This window comes from Chiloscyllium punctatum, chromosome 21 (genome assembly GCF_047496795.1).
Source record: "Chiloscyllium punctatum isolate Juve2018m chromosome 21, sChiPun1.3, whole genome shotgun sequence".
In the NCBI taxonomy this organism is placed as follows: Eukaryota; Metazoa; Chordata; class Chondrichthyes; order Orectolobiformes; family Hemiscylliidae; genus Chiloscyllium; species Chiloscyllium punctatum.
In genome coordinates this window covers 22,711,270-22,736,007 of record NC_092759.1, presented here as the reverse complement: position 1 = coordinate 22,736,007, position 24,738 = coordinate 22,711,270, and the positions used below count along the sequence as shown (strand labels likewise).

The following is a 24,738-nucleotide window of genomic DNA, read 5'->3' as shown; positions in this document are numbered from 1 at the left end:
CTTATCAAACGCCTTACTAAAGTCCATGTATATAACATCTACATCCCTTTCCTCAAGCAACTTTGTCACCTCTTCAAAGAATTCTATTAGGTTTGTAAGACATGAACTTCCTGGCACAAACCATCGCTGATGAGCCCATTTTCTTCCAAATGGGTATATATCCTATACCTCAGTATCTTATCCGGCAGCTTCCATACCACTGATGGCAGGGTCACCGGTCTGTAATTACCTGGATTATCCCTACCACCCTTCTTAAACAAGGGGACACCATTAGCAATTCTCCAGTCCTCTGGGACTTCCCCGTGTTCAAGGATGCTGCAAAGATATCTTTTAAAGCCCCAGCTATGTCCTCTCTCGCTTCCTCAGTAACCTGGGATAGATCCCATCCGGATCTGGAGACTTGTCCACCTTAATGCCTGTTCAAATACACAACACTCCTCCCTCCTTATGCTGACTTGACCTAGAGTAATCAAAGATCCATCCCTAATCTCAACATCCGCCATGTCCCTCTCCTTGGTGAATACCGATGCCAAGTACTCATTAATAATCTCACCCATTTTCTCTGACTCCACATGTATCTTTCCTCCTTTGTCCTTGAGTGGGTCAACCCTTTCCCTAGTTACCGTCTTGCTCAAACTGCTTCTTGATATCATCTGGAGTAAATTGAATTGGCTGAAGACTGGTATTTGTGATGCTGGGGACCACTGGAGGAGGTCGAGATGGATCGTTTACTTGGCCCTTCTGGCTGAAGATTGCTGTACAAGCATCAGTGTTATCTTTTGCACTGATGTGTTGAGCTCTTCCATCATTGAGGATAGGGATATTTGTGGAGCCTCCTCCAGTGCATTGCTTAGTTGTCCACCACTATTCACAGCTGGATGCGACAGCACTGCAGAGCTGAGGTTAGATCCGTTGGTTGTGGGATGGATTTATCACAGTGTTACTTGCAGGAGCAATGCTACTTGCATGAATTGATTGGCTGCTGCGATTTCTACAGTGATTGTACTTCAGAAGTGCATGAATAATATACAGTGCTTCAAGGTGTCTTAAGTTTGTGAAAAAGACAAAAAACAATGTTTCTATCCTGATCCATATCCCTTTGCAACTTCCTTATCGAGTAATACAACACAGGAACAGACCCTTTGAACCAACTTGTCCACACTGACCAGATATCACAATCTGACCTAGTGCCATTTGCCAGCATTTGACCTATATATCCTTCTAAACTCCACTCCCAACTAGGTGCCTTTTAAATGCTTCCACCACATCCTCTGGCAGCTTGTTGCAGACATGCACCACCCTCTACGTGAAAACGTTATCCCTCATGTCCTTAAACCTATGTCCTCTAGCTTTGGACACCACCACCTGAAGAAAAAGACCTCAGCTATTCACCCTATTCATGTCTCTCATGATTTTATAAATCTCTATAAGGTCACTCCCTCGGCATCTGACATTCCAGGTAAAAACAGCCCCAGGCCTTTGAACCTCTCCCTGCAGTTCAAACCCTCCAGTCTCGGCAACATCCTTGTAAATCCTTTCTGTGCCTTTTCAAGTTTCACAGTATCCTTCCTATGGGACTAAGAATAAGGACCAGATGTAAGGGGTTAGACAAGAAGATCACTTAGAAAAGAAGGTAATGCAACTAGTTTCTGATACTTGCTGGTCTTTTCTAACAGTAAGTATGGATTAAGCATGTTTAAAGATTTTCTTGCCTGACAATTCTACTGGCCTTTAAAGTAATGGATTACAATGAACACGGATTAAGTTTTGCCTAATCAGGAAAGCTATTTTAGCATGGAGAGTTCCACAGAGCAACTCTGGTCAACAAAATACAAACTATTAAATTTGGAACTATTCATAGACTTATTCCTTAGACACAAATAAGGTAATACAATAATCTCAATAGCAAACAAGAGTCCTCTGTATCATTGGAAAAACAATGGTCAGCTACTATGTGGCATTTCAGCAACATAGTGAGATAAGCACAGAAATATGCAACATGCAAGCAATCCCTAAAATATGCCAAATTAAGTCAACTGATAGAGAATATCCAGAACATGGGTTTATGTTGAACTAACATATATGTATCTACGAGGAGATTACACCTATCATTTAAAATTACAGGATTAAAGTCTCGAAAAAGTTGTATACATGCACCTGATAAAGATCGAAAACCTCAAAAAGCCTCTGTCTCAAAATCTGGCTACACCATGAGCAATCTGACAAGTCTTGCTCCATCATCCCACAACATATTTCACCATAATGAGATCAAAATAATTATTTATTTGGCCACCTATTGTCATATCATTTGCAGATGTGGTTATTATTTTTATTACACCCAAATTATTGACAGATAATGATGAACAGCAGGTCTCAAAAAAGACGCGTGACTATAAACTTCGAGGAAGCTCTGAATTCTTTAGTTTAGTTTGCTTATTTCCCCCATATTCTGTATGTATGTCTCATCTTTAATTTCATCCTGATCCTTAGCCATACTCTTTTTGAAAGTGTAATTAGTGTCTGCACGCATCCTGTTCAATCGCCACATTCTGAAACTGTGGTTTTCCTGAGACATTGTGTGAATATAATCAGTATTGTAATCTCATTGATTTTAGTTCCATCCCTACTCTGAGGGAAAATGCCTCCTTCGATTGGGTGACGAGGAATTTCAACCGAAAACATTGCAACTCAGGTCGTACTGCAAGAGATTCAGTCTGGCTGGGTATTGCATTGTAATGAATGTTGAAGATAAAAGGAGCACAGTCAGTGGTGCTGTTTACAGAGTGTCTAGTAGCAAAGGGTGAACATAGCTCACATATATTAGAATAAAGAACAAAAAGGGAAAACAGACAAACAAGGGGCATGAGCAGACCATTCCCTTTGAGCTTGCTCCACCATTCAATAAGATGATGGCTGATTTCATTATAACCTCAAATCCACCATCCTGTCTACGCTGAAATGATGCAATGCTCTTGATTAATAAAAGTCTATCCCTCTCTGTCTTAAAAAAATTCCAGGACTCTGTCTTCACCATTAAGTCACACAGCACGGAAACAGGCCTGTCAGTCAGTCCAACTTGTTCAAGCTGACCAGGGTTTCGAAACTGAACTAGTCCTAATTGCCTGCATTTGGCCCATATCCCTCTAAACCTTTCCTATCCGCGTATCTGCCTCTTCAATGCTGTAATTGTACCATCCTCTATGACTTTCTCTGGCTGCTCATTCCACCCTCTGTATGAAAAATTGCCCCTCAGGCCCCTTTTAAATCTTTCCCCTATCTCTTCTAGTTTTGGACAATCCCACCCTCGGGAAAAGGCCTTGATTATTTATCCTATCCATGCCCTTCATGAGTTTATAATTGTCTACAAGGTCACCCCCTTATCCTCCTATGCTCCGGGGAAAACCACCTTTTCAGAGAGGAATTCAAAGACTCAAGACACTCAGAAAAAAAATTCACCTCTCTATTTTAAACGTGTGACTCCTGGTTTTTAAAGAGTTTCACCTAGTTTTCCCTGTTTAAATGAACAATATGGAGTCTGTCATTTTGACAGTTAATATAGCAGAGGAATGCAACAAAAGTAACAGAAGATAAAGTAATCAACTTGTGAAATAGATATTTAAATGTAAATTAATCTCATTCAACGTACGTGTTGGGGCTGCTCAATATTTTCAGACCGACTGAATGAAATGAATTGAAAAGCATGGTGCTCCTGCTGTCTTTCCTTTCCGTGCATACAAACTCATGGCTTTATCTTGCAGCATGACCGATTAACACAATGATTAGTGAAACTTAATTAAGGCATTCAACAAAGTTCCACATGGTAGGCTGGTTAACAAAGGTAGATCACATGGAGTACAGGGAGAACGAGCCATTTGGATACAAAATTGCCTCAAAAGTAGGAGACAGAGAGTGGTGGTGGAGGATTGCTTTTTGCATTGGAGAATTATGACCAGTGGTATGCTGCAAGTTTTGGGGCTGGGTCCACCGCTTTTTGTCATTTATATAAATGATTCAAATGTGAATATAGGAGGTATGGTTAGAAAGTTTGTAAATAACACCAAAATTGGTGGTGTCATGGACAGCGAAGGAGATTATCTCAGAGTACAACGACAGATAGAGTTTAATCTAGATAAATGCGAGGTGCATTTCGGTACAGCAAATCAAGACAGGACTTAACCTTAATAGTTAGATCCTGGGGAGTGGTGCTGAACAAAGAGACCTTGGAGTGCAGGTTCACAGTTCTTTGAAAATGAAGTTGCAGTTGGATAGGATAGTGAAGAAGGCATTTGGTATGCTTGCCTTTAATCAGTTAGTATAGGAGTTGGGAGGTCATGTTGTCGCTGTACAGGACATTGGTTAGACCTCTTTTGGAACACTGAATTCAATTCTGGTCTCCCTCCAACAGGAAAGATGTTGTTGAACTTGAAATGGTTCGGAAAATATTTATAAGCATGTTGCCAGGTTTGGAGGGTTTGAGCTATAGGGAGAGGTTGAGTAGGCTGAGGCTGTTTTCCCTGGAGTATTGGAGGCTGAGAGATGACCTTATTGGAAGTTTATAAAATCATGAAGTGCATGGATAGGGTAAATAGTCAAGATCCCTTTCCCCAGAGTAGGGGAGTCCAGAACAAGGTGGGCATAGGTTTAAGATGAGAGGGGAAAAATTTAAATGGGGCCTAAGGGGCAACCTATTCACGCTTAAATGGTGCATGTAAGGAGTGAGCTGCCAAGAGGATGTGTTGGTGACTGGTACAATTACAACTTTAAAAGGCTACTGGATGGTTATGTGAATTGGAAGGGTTTACAGGGATATGGGCCAAATGCTGGCAAACAGGACTAGATTAGAACATAAGAACCAGGAGCAGGAGTAGGCTATCTGGCCCTTCGAGCCTGCTCCACCATTCAATAAGGTCATGGCTGATCCTTTCATGGACTCAGCTCCACTTACCTGCACTCCCCCCGCCCCCCCCCCACCCCCGTATTTCTTATTTCTTTTACAGTTCAAAAACTATCTATTTTAGCTTTAAAAATGTTTACTGAAGTAGCACCAACTACTTAATTGGGCAAGAAATTCCATAGATTCACAACCCTCTGGGTGAAGAAGTTCCTTCTCAATTCAGTCCTAAATTTGCTCCCTCTAATCTTGAGGCTATGCCCTCTTGTCCTAGTTTCACCTGCCAGTGGAAACATCCTCTCTACTTCTATCTTATCTATTCCATTCATAATTTTATGTTTCTATGAGATTCCCTCCCCCCATTCTTCTAAATACCAATGAATATAATCTCAGTCTACTCAGTCTTTCTTCATTAGCCAACCCCACACCTTGTTGATTTTAACCCCACAACCAACCTAGTGAAATTCCCCTGCACCCCCTCCAGTGCCAGTACATCTTTCCTCAAGTCAGGAGACCAGAACTGTACACAGTACTCCAGGTGTGACCTCACTAACACCCTGCAACGTAACCTCCCTGCTTTTAGCAATGAAGGATAACATTCCATTTGCCTTCCTAATTACTTGTTGTACCTGCAGACCAACTTTGTGATTCATGCACAAGGACACCCAAGTCCCTTTGCACAGCAGCATGCTGCAACTTTTTACCATGCAAGTTACTCCTACTGAAATGGATGACTTCACATTTATTAACATTGTATTCCATCTGCCAGACCTTTGCCCACTCACTTAATTTAGGATATCTGGTTAGCATGGACGGGTTGGACTAAAGGGCCTGTTTCCATGGTGTACATCTCTATGACTTAATTCACTGACTCTGTCTCCAGACACTAGACCCTGCAGCAGCCTCCGAATCAAGGCTTCATGTGGACATATCGCAGAACCCCTGAGTCTAAAAGCCTGGGCTAAGTCTCGGATAGACACGGTGAGTTTGTCTCTTTATGTCTTTGCTGTGCTGTTTACACATCCATGATCTCTGGTATTGACCTGTCTCACAAGTTCTCCCCTTGGACACTGGTCAGTTCCTCAATTCAATGACCAAAAGGCCAGGCTGAGTTTGGGATTCACTGTGTCTTTTTTTAAAATATTCACTCATGGGATTTGGCATCACAGGTTGAACCAGCATTTATTGCCCATCCCTAAGAGTCAACCACATTACCTGAGTCTGGAGTGATATGTAGGCCAGATCAGGTAAGGATGCAGATTTTCTTTCTTAAAGGACATAAGCAAGCCAGAAGAGATTTTCCCAACAATCAATATTGGCTTCATGGTCACTATTAATTCCAAATAGTTTTAAACTGAATTCAAATTCTACCATCTGCCATGGCAGGATTTGAACCCAAATCCCCACAACATTACCCGGGTGTATGTATTAATAGACCAGTGATACATACCAGTAGGTCATTACTCCCCATAGGGCAGTGAAGAATCAATCACATTGCTGCAGGCCAGATCAGATAAGGATGGCAGTTTCTCTTCCTAAAGGAAATTGGTAAACCATTTTTATGGAGTTTTATGGAGTTCAAGCTGGATAAATGCAAAGTGATGCATTTTGGAAGGTCGAACTCAAATGCTGAATATAGGATTAAAGACAGGATTCTTGGCAGTGTGGAGAAACAGAAGGAACTTGGTTTTCAAGTACCAACCAAGTAGATAGAGTTGTTAAGAAAGCATATGGTGTTTTGGCTTTCATTAACAGGGGAATCGATTTTAAGAGCCATGAGGTTTTGCTGCAGCTCTACAAGTCCCTGGTGAGACCACACTTGGAATATTGTGTCCAGTTCTTGTTGCCCTACTATAGGAAAGATACAGAGGCTTTGGACAGGGTGCAAAGAAGGTTTACCAGGATGCTGCCTGGACTGGAGGGCTTGTCTTATGAAGAGAGGTTGACTAAGCTCGGACGTTTCTCTCTAGAGAGGAGGAAGAGAGGAGACCTGATCGAGGTAAACAAGATAGTGAGTGGAATAGATAGAGTCAATAGCCAGAGACATTTCTCCAGGGCAGGATTGACGGGCACAAAGAGTCATAGTTTTAAGATATTAGGAGAAAGGCATAGAGGGGATATCAGAGGTAGGTTCTTTACGTAGAGAGTTGTGAATGCATGGAATACGTTGCCAGCGGTGGTGGTGGAAGCAGAGTCATTAGGGACATTCAAGGGAGTGCTGGACATGCACATGGAGAGCAGTGCATTGAGGGGTGCGTAGGTTAAGTTATTTTATTTTACATTAGAATTAATCTTCGGCACAACATCATGAGCCAAAGGGCCTGTTCTGTGCTGTATTTTTCTATGTTCTATGTTCTGCCTGACAATCAGCATGGTCATTATCACCTCGGGCAACTGTGTGTATGAAGGTTGCACATTCTCCCTGTGTCTGCATGGATTTTCTCCGGGTGCTCCAGTTTCCTCCCACAGTCCAAAGATGTTCAGGGTAGGGTGGGGTGACCATGCTAAATTGCCCATAGTGTTTAGGTTAGATACAGTAGTTCGGGGAATTGTAGAGCAATAGAGTAGGGGAATGGGTCTGGGTGGGATACTCTTTGGAGAGTCAGTGTGGACTTGTTGGGCCAAATGGCCTGTTTCCACACTGTAGCGATTCTATGAAATAAACTCTTATTTCCAGAATACTGTCCCTTGTCTGGGTTTGAATGGGATATGAAATTGCAATTACTGTGTAAAACCTCATTCCCAGACTAGCTTTCTTCAAAACCTGCCTCACCTGGAATTGCAAGTAGGCTGCCTCCCACCCGACCATTCAAACGTCATCCTATTATGTGTTCTTTATTCCAGCAGTGACACACAGATTGTCTCTCCTCAGGGAATCCATTCTTTTCCATGTCAGACCTGTAAGAAGGAGTGGGTCTGGCAGGAGGTGTGCAAATTATCACTCTTCACAGAAGAGGAGAGGGATTGTTATGAGAAAAAATTGGTGGAACTAACCAAAGATGACACTGCTTCCTACAAAAAGGTAATGGGCAAAATACAATGAGAATTGGACAGAAAGATAAAGTGTTTGAATGGTCTAATGAGCTAAAGTAGCGATATATCACATTCAAGAATATTAACGTCAATGAAGATGCATGTTTATACAAGCTTTTTTTAAAACGTATAGCCCATCATAGCCTTTGTTTGAAGGCAGTTAGGAGTAACTAGAAAGCCGTGAAATGAGAACCTCCTATTGCATGTTTGTTGCTAATAGGTTTATAGTCAGGTGGCTCTGGGGGACCAGGATGTAATGACACACAGCACTGACAGCATCAGAACACACCAGGACAGCTAGCTACTTGCTCAGAGACCGAGCGAGTGGCATTTTCACATGAATTGCACTGAGGTCTGTAAAATAACTCCAGAGGCTGGTATCTTATCATTAAGCCCCCCTTTATTTATATGTGGAAAGTCCTTGACACTGATTCAGCTCCCTCAGACGCAGCTCTCAGAATGAACAGGATGTCTGACACTCCTATTCTTTTTTTTTACTTTATTAACCAGTACAAATTACAAACAAACATTTTACATTAACAGCTGTATACAAGAACTATCAATTCATGGGGGAAAGGAGTGGCAAAACCAGACCCCAAACCCCACCGTACAAGCTGTTCACAGGGAAAGGAGGACAAACCTCAAATCCTACTTTACATTAATCAAGAAGAAAACAGTAAACACCATCACATACAGACAGATTGATAAACTGAACAAGAAAACAGTGCATATAACACAGATACCCCTGGCAACCCAGCAAGCCACCCGTCCCTCCCACCTTCCTTCCACTCAAAGGCAGACCACACCTACGCCCTTTTCGGCTCTCAGTCTACCCAGACAAATCTTCCGGCCACCTCTAGGACAGCCTGTCCTGTTTTCCCACTACTCCCCAGCAATTAGGATGGCCTACCCACCTTCCAGCTTCCCTAACCACCCTTCCGTGCCTTCAAGCCACCTCTAGGATAGTCTGTCCTGATAACTGCCCAGGTCACAGCACTGAGGACAGCCTACCTGCCTTCCAGCTCTTGGCCTGCCTGTACTATCTGGCTCTCGCTCACCCTGATGCACCATCTGGCCTGTGGACTGCCCTGACACATCTTCTGGCCACCTCTTGGACAGTTCGTCCCGTTCGCCTGGGATGCCAATATACAGGGCAGCCAACAAGCAGTCTGAATCTCAGCCTGCCCCTACGCACCTTCTGGCTCTTAGCCTCTCTGAGACACCTTCCAACCACCTCTAGGACAGCCCATTCTTGGGACGACAACACTCAGAACAGCCTACTCACCTTCCAGCGTTCAGGACTGCTTACCCACCTTCCGGTTCACAGGACGGCCTACCCACCCTCCAGCTTTCAGGATGACCTCTGAGCCTCCCAGCTCAAAGTAAGGGACTAGGGACACACAAGACAGTGCCAGTGATAAACCCAACAAGCAACAAGATAGAGTCAATTACCAACAAACAGAGTCCATTTTCAGAAACAATCCTATTTAAGATGCAAAGTCCATTCCCAGGAACAGAGTCCACTCCAGTATACAAAGTGCATTGTCAGAAATAGAGTCCACTGCCAAAAGCAGAGTCCACTCCTGAAGGCAGCAAATGCACACCCCATAGCACACACATACAAGTGTTCAGTCTCCACAAAGGCCTGGTCCATCCATACAGATCCAGGCCCACTTACAGGAACATAGCGCATTGTAAAGATGCAGTTAACTCACAGAGGTCTGGTCCACTCTCAAAGGCAGCAGATGATCACCTCTTAGCACACACAGGTATTCAGTCTTTACAGAGGGCTAGTCCACCCAGAGGGTCAGGCCTACCCACAGAGGATCAGGCCTACTACCCATGGAGAAACAGTTCATTTGGAAAGGTGCTTTTTCTTACAGGGGCTCAATCCAAACACCAAAAAAATGAAAACACATGCAAAAAAAAATTGTCAAGGCTAAACCCTGCCACAAAAATCAGCATTGTACATTTCTCAAAATAAAAGAAAGGAGTACACACAGATTGTAGTCAGATAGTGAAACAAGGGTGGCACGGTGGCACAGTGGTTAGCACTGCTGCCTCACAGTGCCAGAGACCCAGGTTCGATTCCCGCCTCAGGCAACTGTCTGTGTGGAGTTTGCACATTCTCCCCATGTCTGTGTGGATTTCCTCCGGGTGCTCCAGTTTCCTCCCACAGTCCAAAGATGTCCTGGTTAGGTGAATTGGCCACACTAAATTGCCCGTAGCGTTAGGTGAAGGGGTAAATGCAGGGGAATGGGTCTGGGCGGGTTGGTCTTCGGAGGGTCAGTGGGGACTCGTTGGACCAAAGGGCCTGTTTCCACACTGTAAGTAATCTAATCAAAAACAGTTCCCTTTAGGAATACATCTGAAACACATTGACTGTGTAAATCAGCCAGTTTCGAGATCAGTCCTCAATAAAAAGGAAACCAATGAACAAACCGGTTATATAATTCAGACAGTTTAAGAATCAGGGTTCCCCCTAAAAATACAGAAACCAATGGCAACTGGATGTGGTCAGCCAACTCAGAGCCAGTCCCCTGACACAAACAGAGAGTCCTTCACTGATCCAGCTCCCAGAATGAACAGAATGACAGTCCTGTTTATTTTATTTTGTTAACCAATACAAATTACAAACAAACGTTTTACATAACAGCTGTATACAAGAAACAGCAATTTATGGGGGAAAGGGGCAGCAAAGCCAGACCCCAAATCCCACTGTACAAGCTGTTCACAGGAATACAAGGATGAACCTCGAATCCCACCTTACATTAATCAAGAAGGAAACAGTAAACACCATCACGTACAGACAGATAGATAAACCAAACAATAAGACAGTGCTAATAACACACACTCAGCATGCCACCTGTCCCTCCCACCTTCCAGCTACTCAAAGGCAGCCCACACCTACACTCTCTCCGGTTCTTGGTCCACCCCATGTCCCTTCCAGCTCTCCGTCCGCCCTGACACATCTACATCTCTGTCCGTCCCCCCCGCCACTGACGACAGGACAGCCTACCACTTTCCAGCTTCCTTAACTGCCCTTTCACACCTGCCAGCCACCTCTAGGACAGCCTGACCCCTTCCTTGGGACGATGGTACACAGGGCAGCCCACAAGCCTTCTGGATCTCAGCCTGCCTCTATATGCCTTCTGGCTCACAGCTGCTCTAACACAGCTTCTGGCCATTTCTAGGACAGCCTGCCTGGGGTGACAATGCTGAGGACGGCCTATCCACCTTCTGGCTCTCGGTCTGCCCCTAAATACCATCTAGTTCTTGCCCACCCTGATGCACCATCTGGCTTGTGGACTGCCCCAACACCGATTCCAGCCACCTCTAGGACAGCCTGTCCTCTTTCCTGGGACAATAGTGCACAGGGCAGCCCACAAGCCATCTGATCTTAGCCTGCCCCTACGCACCTTCTGGCTCTCGGCTGCTCTGACACACCTTCCAGCCACCTCTAGGACAGCCCATCCCAATTACCCCTTCTCGGGACGACAGCGCTCAGAATGGCCTACCGACTCTCTGGGGCGACTGGCATCGGGGTGGCCTACCCATCTTCTGGTTTTCAGGTCAGCCAACCTACCTTCAGATTCACACAACAGCCTACCCACCCTCCAGCTCTCAGGGTGACAGCTTTCAGGATGACCTATGAGCGTCCCAGCTCACAGTAAGGGACACACAAGACAGTGCAAAAGGCAACAAGATAGAGTCAATTACCAACAAACAAAGTCCTTTCTGGTGCACAGAGTCCATTACCGTAAACGGTTCTCTTCAGAATACAGAATCAATTCCCAGGAGCACAGTATACTCCAGTATACAAAATGCATCGTCAGAAATAAGAGTCCACTCCAACATGCAGAGCCAAAAACAGAGTCCATAACCGAGGACAGAGCCCACTCCTGAAGGCAGCAAATGCTCACCTCCCAGCACATACACAGGTGTTCAGTGTTTACAGAAGCCTAGTCCAACCACATGCTGCCTGAACTGCTGTGCTCTTCCAGCACCACTAATCCAACCACAAATCGGCCAGGCCTACCCTCAGAGGAACAGTTTATGTGGAAAGGTGCATTATTTCACAGAGCCTCAGTCCAAACACCAAAAAGAAAGTGAAAACACATGCAAAAAATAAAGAAGGAGAAAGTGAGGACTGCAGATCAGAGTTGAAAAATGTGGTGCTGGAAAAACACGGCAGGCCAGGCAGCATCTGAGGAGCAGGAGAATCGATGTTTCGGGCATAAGCCCTTCTTCAGGAATGAGGCTGGTGTGCCAGGCGAGCTGAGATAAAAGGTAGGGGGGAGGGAATTTTTTTGGGGGGGGGGGGGTTGCTGGGAATATGATAAGTGGAAGGGGGTGAGGGTGAGGGAGGGGGTGGGGCGGAGAGGTCGGGAAGAAGATTGCAGGTCAAGAGGGCGGTGCTGAATCCGGGGCTACTCCTTTGGTTTGGTGTGGGCACCCGTATGGGCCCCAGCTATGTCTACCACTTCGTTGGATATGTGGAATAGTCCATCTTCCACAGCTACACTGGCACCACACCCCACCTTTTCCTCCGCTACATCGATGATTGTATTGGCGCTACCTCGTGCTCCCACGAGGAGGTTGAACAGTTTATCCACTTTACTAACACCTTCCACCCCGACCTCAAATTTACCTGGACCGTCTCAGACTCCTCCCTCCCCTTCCTAGACCTCTCCATTTCTATCTCGGGCGACTGACTCAACACAGACATTTACTGCAAACCGACCGACTCCCATAGCTACCTAGACTACACCTCCTCCCACCCTGCCCCCTGTAAAAACGCCATCCCATATTCCCAATTCCTTTGTCTCCGCCGCATCTGCTCCCAGGAGGACCAGTTCCAATACTGAACATCCTTCTTCAAAAGACCGCAATTTTCCCTCCGACGTGGTTGACGATGCTCTCCACCACATCTCCTCCACTTCCCGCTCCTCCGCCCTTGAGCCCCGCCCCTCCAATCACCACCAGGACAGAACCCCACTGGTCCTCACCTTCCACCCCACCAACCTCCAGATACATCGTATCATCCTCTGTGATTTCCACCACCTCCAAACAGACCCCACTACCAGGGATATATTTCCCTCCCCACCCCTATCAGCGTTCCAGAGAGACCACTCCCTCCGTGACGCCCTCGTCAGGTCCACACCCCCCCACCAACCCAACCACTACTCCCGGCACCTTCACCTGCAACCGCAAGAAGTGCAAAACTTGTGCCCAAACCTCCCCCCTTACTTCCCTCCAAGGCTCCAATGGATCCTTCCATATCCATCGCAAATTCACCTGCACCTCCACACACATCATTTACTGTATCCGTTGCACCCGATGTGGTCTCCTCTATATTGGGGAGACAGGCCGCCCACTTGCAGAACGTTTCAGAGAACACCTCTGGGACACCCGGACCAACCAACCCAACCATCCCGTGGCTCAACACTTTAACTCCCCCTCCCACTCCGCCAAGGACATGCAGGTCCTTGGCCTCCTCCATCGCCAGACCCTGACCACATGACACCTGGAGGAAGAGCGCTTCATCTTCCGCCTAGGAACCCTCCAACCACACGGGATGAATGTAGATTTCTCCAGCTTCCTCATTTCCCCTGCCCCCCCACCTTATCTCAGTCCCAACCCCTGGATTCAGCACCGCCCTCTTGACCTGCAATCTTATTCCCGACCTCTCCGCCTCCGCCTCCACCCCCTCTCCGGCCTATCACCCTCACCCTCACCCTCACCTCCTTCCACCTATCGTATTCCCAACGCCCCTCCCCCAAATTCCCTCCCCCCTACCTTTTATCTCAGCCCGCCTGGCACACCAGCCTCATTCCTGAAGAAGGGCTTATGCCCGAAACGTCGATTCTCCTGCTCCTCTGATGCTGCCTGACCTCCTGTGCTTTTCCAGCACCACATTTTTCAACAAAAAATAAAGAAACCAAAGTGCAAGGGCCAAGCCCTGCCACAAAATCAGCAAGGTCCTTTTCTCAAAACAAAAGAGAATAGAGTAACAGACAGGCTGTAACCAGCCAGTGAAACAACAGTTCCCTAATGAGAACTGAAATAAACCTGTAACACATTGTCTGTATAAATCAGGCAGTTTAGAAATAAGTCCTGAATAAAAAAGGAATACCAGTTAACAAACTGGCTTGGTAGAATCAGCCAGTTCAGGAATCTGGTTTCTCCAAACAGTTGGAAACCAACAGTGACACGCACTAGATGTGGCTGGCCAGCCAGCTCAGAGTCAATCCCCTTACACAAGTGCAGGGTCCTTGACACTGATCCAGTTCCCTCAGAGTTAGCTCTTGGAGTGACCAGGATGTCTGACACTCCTGTTCTTATGTCAGCTAGGGCTCCCTGATTGGCCCTGGTTAACAACCCCAATCAGGGAACTCACATTCTGTGAGTTCCATCTGGCTGACCTTGTCACATTCACTACATCACTACATCACTATCCCCCCCACCCCCCCACCCCGGAGTCCGAGGACACAGGCTAATTATTTTTGTTATAGTAACTCCTCGGCCACTTTAGCACCAGGTCAGGTTCCTCTGACTCTGCCTCAGGTACGGGCGGTGTACAGTCACCCACCTCTCACGCCCAGAGCACGTCAGAAGAAATTCATCCTCCTCTTCATGAAAAGTCCTGCATAGTCGACAGGGTACTGAGTCCAGAGTTTACTGTTCCATTCCCAAGAACAGAGGGGAGCTGCTGGCATAAATGTTTGTTCTGGTTGCCACTCTCAGCACTGCATCACCAACACAGCTAATCCTGGCCACCAGACATAACTTCTGGCCAACACCTTCATTTTGGAGACCCCTGGATGGCTCTGACGGAGTTCAGCCAGTACGTAGCGATGACTTTTACTCAGGCCATTCACTCTTGATCCTTATCACAATATTTCAGTTTTGCCAGGACCGGAACCTTCTGCATCCAAAATCTGATATTGTCAGCTGCAACTGGAAGTGTGTCCAGAATATTTAAAACCATTGCAAACTCTTCCAGTGGCGGTACCACTAATGGTGTATCTACCAACGGGAATGCATCTGCATTTGCTACTTGGCCTCTTCATTGGTGTTCCAACTTGTAATTTTATGCGTTTAGTATTAGAGCACACCACTGAGTTCCACCTGAAGCTATGGGCTGCACTGCCTTGTCTTCTTTAATTAAACCTAACAGGGATTTGTGGTCCATTATTATTATTATCCATGAAGGTATTGGTGGAACTTCCTGACTCCAAATTTGACTGCCAACCCTTCCTTCTCGATCGGGACATATTTAAGCTTTGCATGAGCCAAAGTCCTAACGCATATGAGTCCTGTTGCAGCTGTACAGAACACTGGTGAGGCCACGTTTGGAGTTCTAGGCATCCTGCTATAGGAAGGATATTATCAAATTGGAAAGGGTGGAGAAAATATTTACAAAGAAGTTACCAGGACTACAGGGTTTGATTTTTAAGGAGAAGCTGGATAGGCTGGGACTTCTTACCCTAGAGAGTAGGAGGTTGAGGGGTGACCTTTGGAGGTTTTTAATATTATGACGGACGTAGATAAGGTGAATAGCAAAGTGGAACTGAAAACTAGGAGATATAATTTTAAAATGGGATGAGAAATATTTAAAAGGGACCTGAGAGGCAAGGTTTTCACACAGAGGATGGTACTTATGTGGCAGTATTGCCAGAGGAAGTTTTAGATGCAGAGACACATACAACACTGAAAAGACATTTGGACAGGTACATGAAGAGGAAAGGTTCAAAAGGCGATGGGACAAACGCAGGCAAGTGGAACTAGTTTAAGTTTAAGAAACCCGGTCAGCATGGAACGAGTTGGGCTGAGGGGTCTGTTACTATGCTGTGTGACTTTATGAACCGTTGACCTAGAAGTCACCCTGCAACAGCCAAAACCCCCATCCTCTCTGTATGAAATTGTCCAATTCCCATATCATAATGTCACAGAGATGTACAGCGCAGAAATAGACCCTTCTGTCCAACTCATCCATGCCGACCAGATATCCTAACCCAATCTAGTCCCATTTGCCAGCACTTGGCCCATTTCCCTCTAATCCTTCCTATTCATATACCTATCGAGCTGCCTTTTAAGTGCTGTATTTCTACCAGCCTGCACCACTTCCTCTGGCAGCTCATTCCACATGTGCACTGCCCTCTGCCTGAAAAAGTTGCCCATTAGGTCTCTGATTTTAAATCTTTCCCCTCTTACCATAAACCTACGCCCTCCAGCTCTGGAATCCCCCACCCCAGGGAAAATATCTTGTCTATTTATCCTATCCATGCCCTTCATGATTTTATCAACCTCTATAAAGTCACCCCTTATCCTCCGATGCTCCAGGGAAAACAGTCCCAGCCTATTCAGCCATTCCCAATAGCTCAAACCCTCCAACCCTGGCAACATCCTTGTAAGTCTTCTGCTTGATCACTTCCTGCTTTCACATGGTACTGCAACATGAAATATCACCTGCTAACATATTCCTCCTCTGAAATGAGCACTGTCAACCAGTTTGGGAAGGACAATGAAAGAACAAACTTGCAATAACACAATACATATCAGATCTGAAAATGCTTCACATTGCATTTAAAAAGGTGTGCAATAACAAACTTGTTATATTCACGATTGTACCAGCCAAGTCCTGTCGGTAGCAAGTGAGTTGATTGGCTGCAGAAAATGTTCTTGACTGAGAGATGAATGTTGACCAGCGTGGCCTTGGTCCAAATGACAACTGGTTTTAAATACCGACTCCTGTCAAGGAAATGAAGGGGGCATGTGGAGTAGAGAGCAGCTATGAAATATTGACTTCATGCTGTGTACCTCCACTTCACCAACTGTAAATGATCGCATAACTGTACTTCCAACCACACTTACTGTATTTCAACTTGTACTGATTTTATAATAACCTGCACCAACATATACACGTACCCACAGTATGTAACCAAGACCAATTGTATATCTATCAACTGTGAGAGAGGTAAGAAGGGGTAAGATTAAGGAACTTTGGATGACGAGAACAGAGGAACTTCTTGTCAAAAGGAAGAAGGCAGCTTACATAAGGTGGAGGAAGCAAGGATCTAGCACAGCTTTAGAGGATTACAGGCTTGTGAGAAAGGGGCTCAGAAATGGACTGAGGAGAGCCAGGAGGGAGCACGAAAAAGGCTTGGCAGGAAGGATAGGGAGAACCCTTAGGCATTTTACTCATCCGTGAGGAATAAGGGAATGATCAGGGAGAAGGTGGGGCTGATCAGGGATAGCGAAGGGAGGTTGAGAGTGGAGTCTGAGTAGATAGGGGAAGCCCGAAATGAGTTTTTTGCTTTGGTTTTCACCAAGGAAAGGGAACTTGTTGTATATAAAAACTTAGAGGAGCTGGGATACAGTCTTGACCAGATCAAGATTGATGAAGTTGACGTGCAAGAAATTTTGGAAAACATTAAGATTGATAAGTCCCCAGGGCCAGACCAGATTTATACTAAGCTGCTCCAGGAAGCGACAAATGAGATTGCTAAGCTGCTGGCGAAGATCTTTGCTTCCTCAGTCTCCACGGGAGTTGTACCGGAGGATTGGAAGGAGGTGAATGTTGTTCCTCTTTTCAAGAAGGGGAATAGGGAAATCCCTGGCAATTACAGACCAGTCAGTCTTATGTCTGTGGTCAGCAAAGTTTTGGAAAGAATTCTGAGTGATAGGATTTATGACTATTTGGCAAAGCATAGTGTGATTAAAGGCAGTCAGCATGGCTTTGTGAGGGGCAGGTCATGCCTTACAAATTTTATTGAGTTCTTTGAGGAGGTGTCAAGACAGGTCGACGACGGTCGAGCAGTGGATATGGTGTATGTGGACTTCTGCAAGACATTTGATAAGGTTCCCATGGTAGGCTCATTCCTAAAGTCAGGATTTATGGGATACAGGGAGATTTGGCTATCTGGATTCAGAATTGATTGGCTGACAGAAGGCAGAAGAATGGTTGTAGATGGGAAGTTTTCTGTCTGGAGGACTGTGTTGAGAGGGATCCCACAGGGTTCTGTTCTTGGGCCTCTGCTGTTTGTAGGTTTTATAAATGACTTGGATGAGGTGGTTGCGGGTGGGTTAGTAAATTTACAGATGACACAACATTTGGAGGTGCCATTGATAGTATCGAGGGCTATTGCAGGCTGCAGCGAGACATAGACAGGATGCAGAACTGGGCTGAGAAATGGCAGATGGAGTTCAACCTGGATAAATGCAAAGTGATGCATTTTTAAAGGTTGAACTCGAATACTGAATATAGGATTAAAGACAGGATTCTTGCCAGTGTGGAGGAACAGGGGGATCAGGGTGTGCATGTACATAGATCCCTCAATGTTGCTACCCAAGTGGATAGGGTTGTTAAGAAAGCTTATGCTGTTTTGGCTTTCATTAACAGGGGGATCGAGTTTAAGAGCCGTGAGGTTTTGCTGCAGCTCTACAAGTCCCTGGTGAGACCACACCTGGAATATTGTGTCCAGTTCCGGTTGCCCTGTTATAGGAAAGATAGAGAGGCTTTGGAGAGGGTGCAAAGAAGGTTTACCAGGATGCTGCCTGGGCTGGAGGGCTTGCCTTATGAAGAAAGGTTGAATAAGCTTGGACTTTTTTCTCTGGAGAGGAGGAGAAAGAGAGGAGACCTGATCGAGGTATACAAGGTAATGAGAGGCTTGGATATCAATAGCCAGAGACGTTTCCCCAGGGCACAATTGATTGGTGCGAGGATTGGTTTGAAGATATTAGGAGGAAGGTATAAAGGAGATGTCTGAGGTAGGTTCTTTATGCAGAGAGTTGTGAATGCATGGAATGCGTTGTCAGCTGTGGGTGTTGGAAGCAGAGTCATTGGGGACAAGCGACTGCTAGACATGCACATGGACAGCAATGAGTTGATGGTTGTGTAGGTTAATTTGCTATGTTTTACATTAGGATTAAACCTTGGCTTGTTGTGCTGTACTTTGCTATGTTCTATGTATTACTCCACCCACAATTTCTACCCAAACTGATTGTACTCACACTGTCTGTAGCCCCACCCACATGATACAGTCAAACCGGCTATACATCCACACTGACTGTATCTCAACCCATACTATATCTCCAATCAAATCAACTGGACCTCAACCCATACTGCCTCCATCTCAACCCATACTGATTGTACCTCCAGCTAAACTGATTGTACCTTGAGACAAATCGACTCCACATCCATACTGAGTGCATCTTCAGTCAAATAAAATATATCAGCACCCACACAGACTGTACCTCCAGTCAAACCAACTGAACTGCACCTTTATTGAATGTCCTTGTATCCTCAGAAGCATTGACTTCACTTCCACCTATATTGTACCTGGATCTCAAACTGCACTGGCTGAAACTCTGCAACATGTTAAGCTTTGGAACAGGTCAGGCTGTTTATCAGTAACTGTGTGAAAAACTGCAAATGAATGTTGCACTTGGCATCTTTTGTCACAATATGATCTTTCCTCCTTTAAATTCTCATGACCTGTTGTGTATTTTTAGCACTTTGTGATGATCTGGGTTCATATGATGCATTTTTTCACTCTCTTGAACTAAGAGTTGGACTCTAGGCAGAGTACAACAGCTTTTGAAATGGGGGCATGTTGAAGGATGCTTCAAATTATTTGGATGGACATTAGGACCAATGGGTGTGTTGATCAATAGCAGAAGTTCAGGAATCAAAAGGGTTGCTATCTACAGTTAGAGACAAAAGATAGCCAAGTTCAGTTATTGGAAATAAAGACCCATTGGCCACCTTGGCAAAAGCTGATGGAGAGATTGAGCATTAAACTGATACAGAAAGGGAAGTGTCAGGTGGGTGGATAACACTGAGATATGAACTCAGGGAGGCACAACAATACTGATGGTCCCACTAAAGTGACAGTGAAAATAAATTAAAGCTGATGATAATAACCCTTCACCAGCTCAGAAATGTAGCTGGTGGTCACACCGTTGACATTATGTTCTGTAAATCTCTGCTGATATTAACCTCTGCTTTGAATAACTATCTTTCTCGTCTTTCCACCATGACCCCTACTTGGAATATAGTTCCAGAACAACACTGCAGTAGTTATCTATCATGCTGCAAGGACTGTTAGCATGGCTTCTCAACCAAGGCCATCACAACTGACCAAGCAGAATTAGCAACACTCCTCCTTAAGCTATGCCTTCAAGCTGAGTTGGAGACAGGGTGTGGTGGTGCGTAAGCAGAAAAATTAAGGAAGAGCTGGGTAAAGGAGACACTCTGTAAAGATTTTAATTTTGTATTCATCAGCACAGATGCATGAATATCAAATTTCCAACCAAGAATACCACAGAAATGTCTTGGTCAATAGAATCCATTTACCAATCCACTGACACTTTGCTTCTTGTTCAACATAAATTGTTGCTCCCTTTGAGATTGGGCGTTGTTGCAATTCTGTCCTGATGTGGAAGTGGAAAGGTTCAACATTATTTCTTTTTTGTCAATAATTCTCAAATTGTGGACCAACAAATGGTTATTATATCTATTAATTCTCTCTTTCTTTCTCTATTAATGTTAGTGTCCTGACTGCAATTACCTTGTGCAGAGAGTGGATCCAGACAACCTGTGTGTGGAGTGCCTGTCATGTTCTAACGTGAAAGGGAAACTCTATCAGTTCTGCTGGGATTGTATGAGAGAGTGGAATAACCCAGCATCACAGAACACTGACTGCGGCAACAAATCCTGCAGCATCACCGCAATGCTGCTGTCCTGTCCACTCATCGAGGCCCCCAACATTGAGGTACACCAGTGCCCAGTGGTGAGGGCTTGTCCCAATTGCGAGACCTTAGTTTCTCACTGTCAGCAGGGCTGTCCACAAGTAATGTGTCCCAACTGTTTTTATGAATTCTGTTATCGTTGCCTGGGCATTGAAGGGTGTAAATTTGCTGAATTTGTGGAACTGAGGGATGATGATGATGATGATGATGATGATGATGATGACTCAGTTTACGAAGATGTTAATGATTTCTGCGAGTGTATCAGAGCTGGAAGACAGAAAATTACTGGCAGAAAGAACTATAAAATTAATCCAAACTACAAACTGGACAGGGATTTGACAGATAGTGAAGTGGAAGGTGATTTTAATTATCGATTCAGCTAACCTCAAAACAGTCATGATGTAAGGAATGAGAGACTCAATCTCCTCCTCCCAGTCAGGTTCTTCTGATGCAGTGGTCATGTCCCAACCTGTGTGGCAGGAGGCCATGGTTCTGGTTCCACCTGCTCCAGAGATGTGTTATACCATCTCTGAACAGGTTGATTAAAAATATCCTCTTCTTTCCAGTGTTGGTCAAGTCACAAGAAAAGCTGTGCTCAGAACAGCTTTGATATGAACTGATTTAAAGTGGTCATTTTGAATCACGACCACTTCCACCCCTACCCACGCCACTCAGCTGAACACCGCTGACACACCCCCTGCAGATCCCACAGTCACCATCTCCTCCCCCACCCACACCTGGGGTGAGTGTCACTTCTGGACATGACATCACTACCACGCCACTCCACTCCAGTTAGAGTCTCCACCCCCACTCCCAGCTCCACCAGGTCATGGCTCCCAGCCCTACCAAGTTTTCACCATTCCCCCCACATCTCCCCCTTACTGAGGATAAATGAACAGTCCTCAGCAAACACCTTACCTTCATCCCCCTCTACTCCCGGATCAACAAATTCAACACTCGTTGAGACAGTGAACACTTCTTCCACTGTCTCCACCTTGAGCTTACTTTTTCCATCAAGACTCCTGCCCACCTTCCAAGGTCCCCTTCACCCGCCTCCAATACACTCTATCCACCTGGACACTCCGTGTCGGTCTGTTACCCCCCTCAACCTCTTTATTTCCAACTGCCGCTAGGACATTGACCGCCTCAACCTGTCCACCCCTCTCACCCACTCCAACCTCTCACCCTCACAATGCGCAGCCTTCCACTCCCTCTGCTCCAACCTCAACCTTACCTTCAAATGGACAAATGGGGGGGTTGCAGTGGTAGTTTGGTGCACTGACCTCTACACTGCTGAAACCAGGCACCAACTTGAAGACATCTTCTCCTACAGCCCCCTCGACCATGACCTCACCTCCCATCACCAAATCATCATCTCCCGGACCGAACGTAATCTCATCATCTCAGGGGATCAACCTCAGTTCGGGAACCCTGCACCAAGCCTGACTACCCTGGCCCAGCCATCATCTCAGCCTGCTCCTGCCCCACTGAATTCTCTCCATATCTCTCGATACTGTCCTATTCCCGCCTGATCCAGGAACTCCCCACACACATTCAGGACAACACCCACGCCTTCAACCTCCTACAAGACTTCCGTTTCCCTTGCCCCCAATGCCTCATCTTCACCATTGACATCCAGCCCCTATACACCTCCATCCACTATGACCAGGACCTCCAAGCCGTCCGTTTCTTCCTCTCCCGACGTTTCCATCAGTACCCTTCCACTGACTACTCTCATTCATTTGGTGGAACTGGTCCTCACCCTCAACAATTTCTCCTTCAAATCCTTCCACTTCCTCCAGATGAAAGGGGTAGCCATGGGCCCCAGCTATGCCTGTTTCTTTGTTGGTTACGTGGAACAGTCCATCTTCTGCAGTTACACCGGCACCACTCCCCACCTTTTCCTCCGCTACATTGATGACATATCAGCGCCACCTTGTGCTCCCATGAGGAGGTTGAACAGTTTGTCAACTTCACCAACACATTCCACCCCAAACTTAAGTTCACCTGGACCATCTCAGACACCTCCCCACTTCCTGGACCTCTCCATCAACGGTGACTGACTCAACACTGATTTCTACAAATCAGCTGACTCCCACAGCAACCTGGATTACATCTCTTCCCACCCTGCCTCCTATAAAATGCTATGCCTTATTCCCAATTCCTCTGCCGCATCTGTTCCTAGGAGTACCAGTCACACCACAGAACACACCAGATGGCTTCCTTCTTTAAAGATCGCAATTTCCCCTCCCACGTAGTTGATGATGCCTTCCAGAGTATCTCATCCACTTCCCACATCTCCACCCTCGAACCCCACCCCTCCAACCACAATAAGGACAGAACCCCCCTGGTCCTCAACTTCCATCCCACCAACTTCTGTATACATCGCATCATCCTCCACCATTACTGCCACCTACAAACGGACCCCACCACTACCCGCCTTCTGTAAAGAATGTTTCCTTCACGACTGCCTTGTCAGGTCCATGCTCCCCCCCAACCCACATTCCCCTGCCATTGCAGGAATTGCAAAACCTGCACCCATACCTCCCCCCCCCCCCAACCCAAGGTCCCAAAGGAACTTTCCACATCCATCAAAGTTTCACCTGCACATCCACACGTCATTTACTATATCCGTTGCTCCCGATGCAATCTCCTCTACATTGAGGAGACAGGACACCTATTTGCAGAGTGCTTCAGAGAACATCTCCGGAACACCTGCACCCAACTCCAACTCCACCACCCTGTGGTGGAACACTTCAACTCCCTCTTCCACTCTGCCCTGGGCCTCCTCCATTGCCACTCCCTAACCACCCAACGTCTGAAGGAAGAACACTTCATCTTCCGCCTCGGAACTCTCCAACCCCACGGCATCAATGTGGATATCACCAGTTTCCTCATTTCTCCTCCCCAATTTCCCATTTCCCCTCCCCCCACCTTATCCCAGTTCCAACCTTGCAGCTCAGCAGTGCCCTCATGACCTGTCCCTACTTGTCTACCTTCCTTCCCACCTATCTGCTCCACCCTCCCCTCCGACCTATCACCATTACCCCCACCTCCATCCACCTATCGCACTCTTAGCTACCTTCCCCCAGCCCCAACCCCACCCCCCCTCCCATTTATCGCTTACCCCCGAGGTTCCCAGATTCATTCCTGATGAATGGCTTTTGCCCGAAACGCCAATTCTCCTGCTCATTGGATGCTGTCTGACCTGCTGTGCTTTTCCAGCATTACACTCTTGACACTGAACTGATTTAAACACTTATCTTCACAAATATTGGCAACCCGACTCTAACCAACAAGAATGACAGAAATAACAAAAAGCTAAAACTTTCATGTATTGCAACTCTCAATCCTTAATGTGCATTCATATTACAAATGAATTTTGAAGTGTATCAATTATTGTCAGAGATAGATAATCTATTTCACTGTATCCTACCTATAGGTCTACCACCTAATTCACAACATAGTCTCTACACTTTCAACAGCTTCACAATCCTCTGCCATCTCTATAGTTTTGTAAAGCACCATAGTAGAGATGAGAAAAAAATGTCTTCCCTCAAAAGGGTTGTTATGAATCTTTATAAATCTTTCCCAAAGTGGATGCTTATTTTTTGAATATATTTAAGACTTGTTTGTTGGTCTCTCACAGTATCAAGTGAAAGCCCAAATAGTTGAAGCCCAAGATTAACTACTGATTGCAGTGAAAGCTAGAGTATGCTTGACGGGCTAATGGTCTGCTCCTACTCCTATTTCTTGTATTCTTATTTATAACAATAAAGGCGAAGAGAAATGCACATTTTGAACAATGTCATTCTGCCATACTATTTCAACATACTGAAGTAAACTTTATGTTGGAATTAACATACATTTTTGTAATGTGTTTCTTTTAATTTTTCTCCTCCTCTGTTAAAGGGATAGGATCCTGAACAGGTACCATTCTACACAAGTCTTGTCCCATCTTGGCCAGGTTATAATTCTTTACATGGGTCCAGCCAATTTGTCCGCAGGAGCGAGAACCATGTTTTAATCTTCACTTGTCCTCAATTAATGTCTGTTTG

At 45.6% G+C, this 24,738-nt stretch overlaps 1 protein-coding gene across 1 annotated transcript in view; it reads left to right on the top strand.

Annotated features, from left to right (window-relative positions):
- The window catches only part of LOC140492485 (uncharacterized), a 34,476-nt gene extending 9,962 nt beyond the window's left edge, over positions 1–24,514 (top strand). Inside the window, exons 3-6 of the mRNA XM_072591372.1 lie at positions 2,616–2,692; positions 5,775–5,872; positions 7,764–7,913; positions 20,482–24,514. Of these exons, the coding sequence (XP_072447473.1) occupies positions 2,616–2,692; positions 5,775–5,872; positions 7,764–7,913; positions 20,482–21,063 (907 nt within the window). The 3' untranslated portion in view covers positions 21,064–24,514. The remainder of the gene's footprint in view (positions 1–2,615; positions 2,693–5,774; positions 5,873–7,763; positions 7,914–20,481) is intronic.
- The last annotated feature ends 224 nt before the right edge of the window (positions 24,515–24,738 follow it).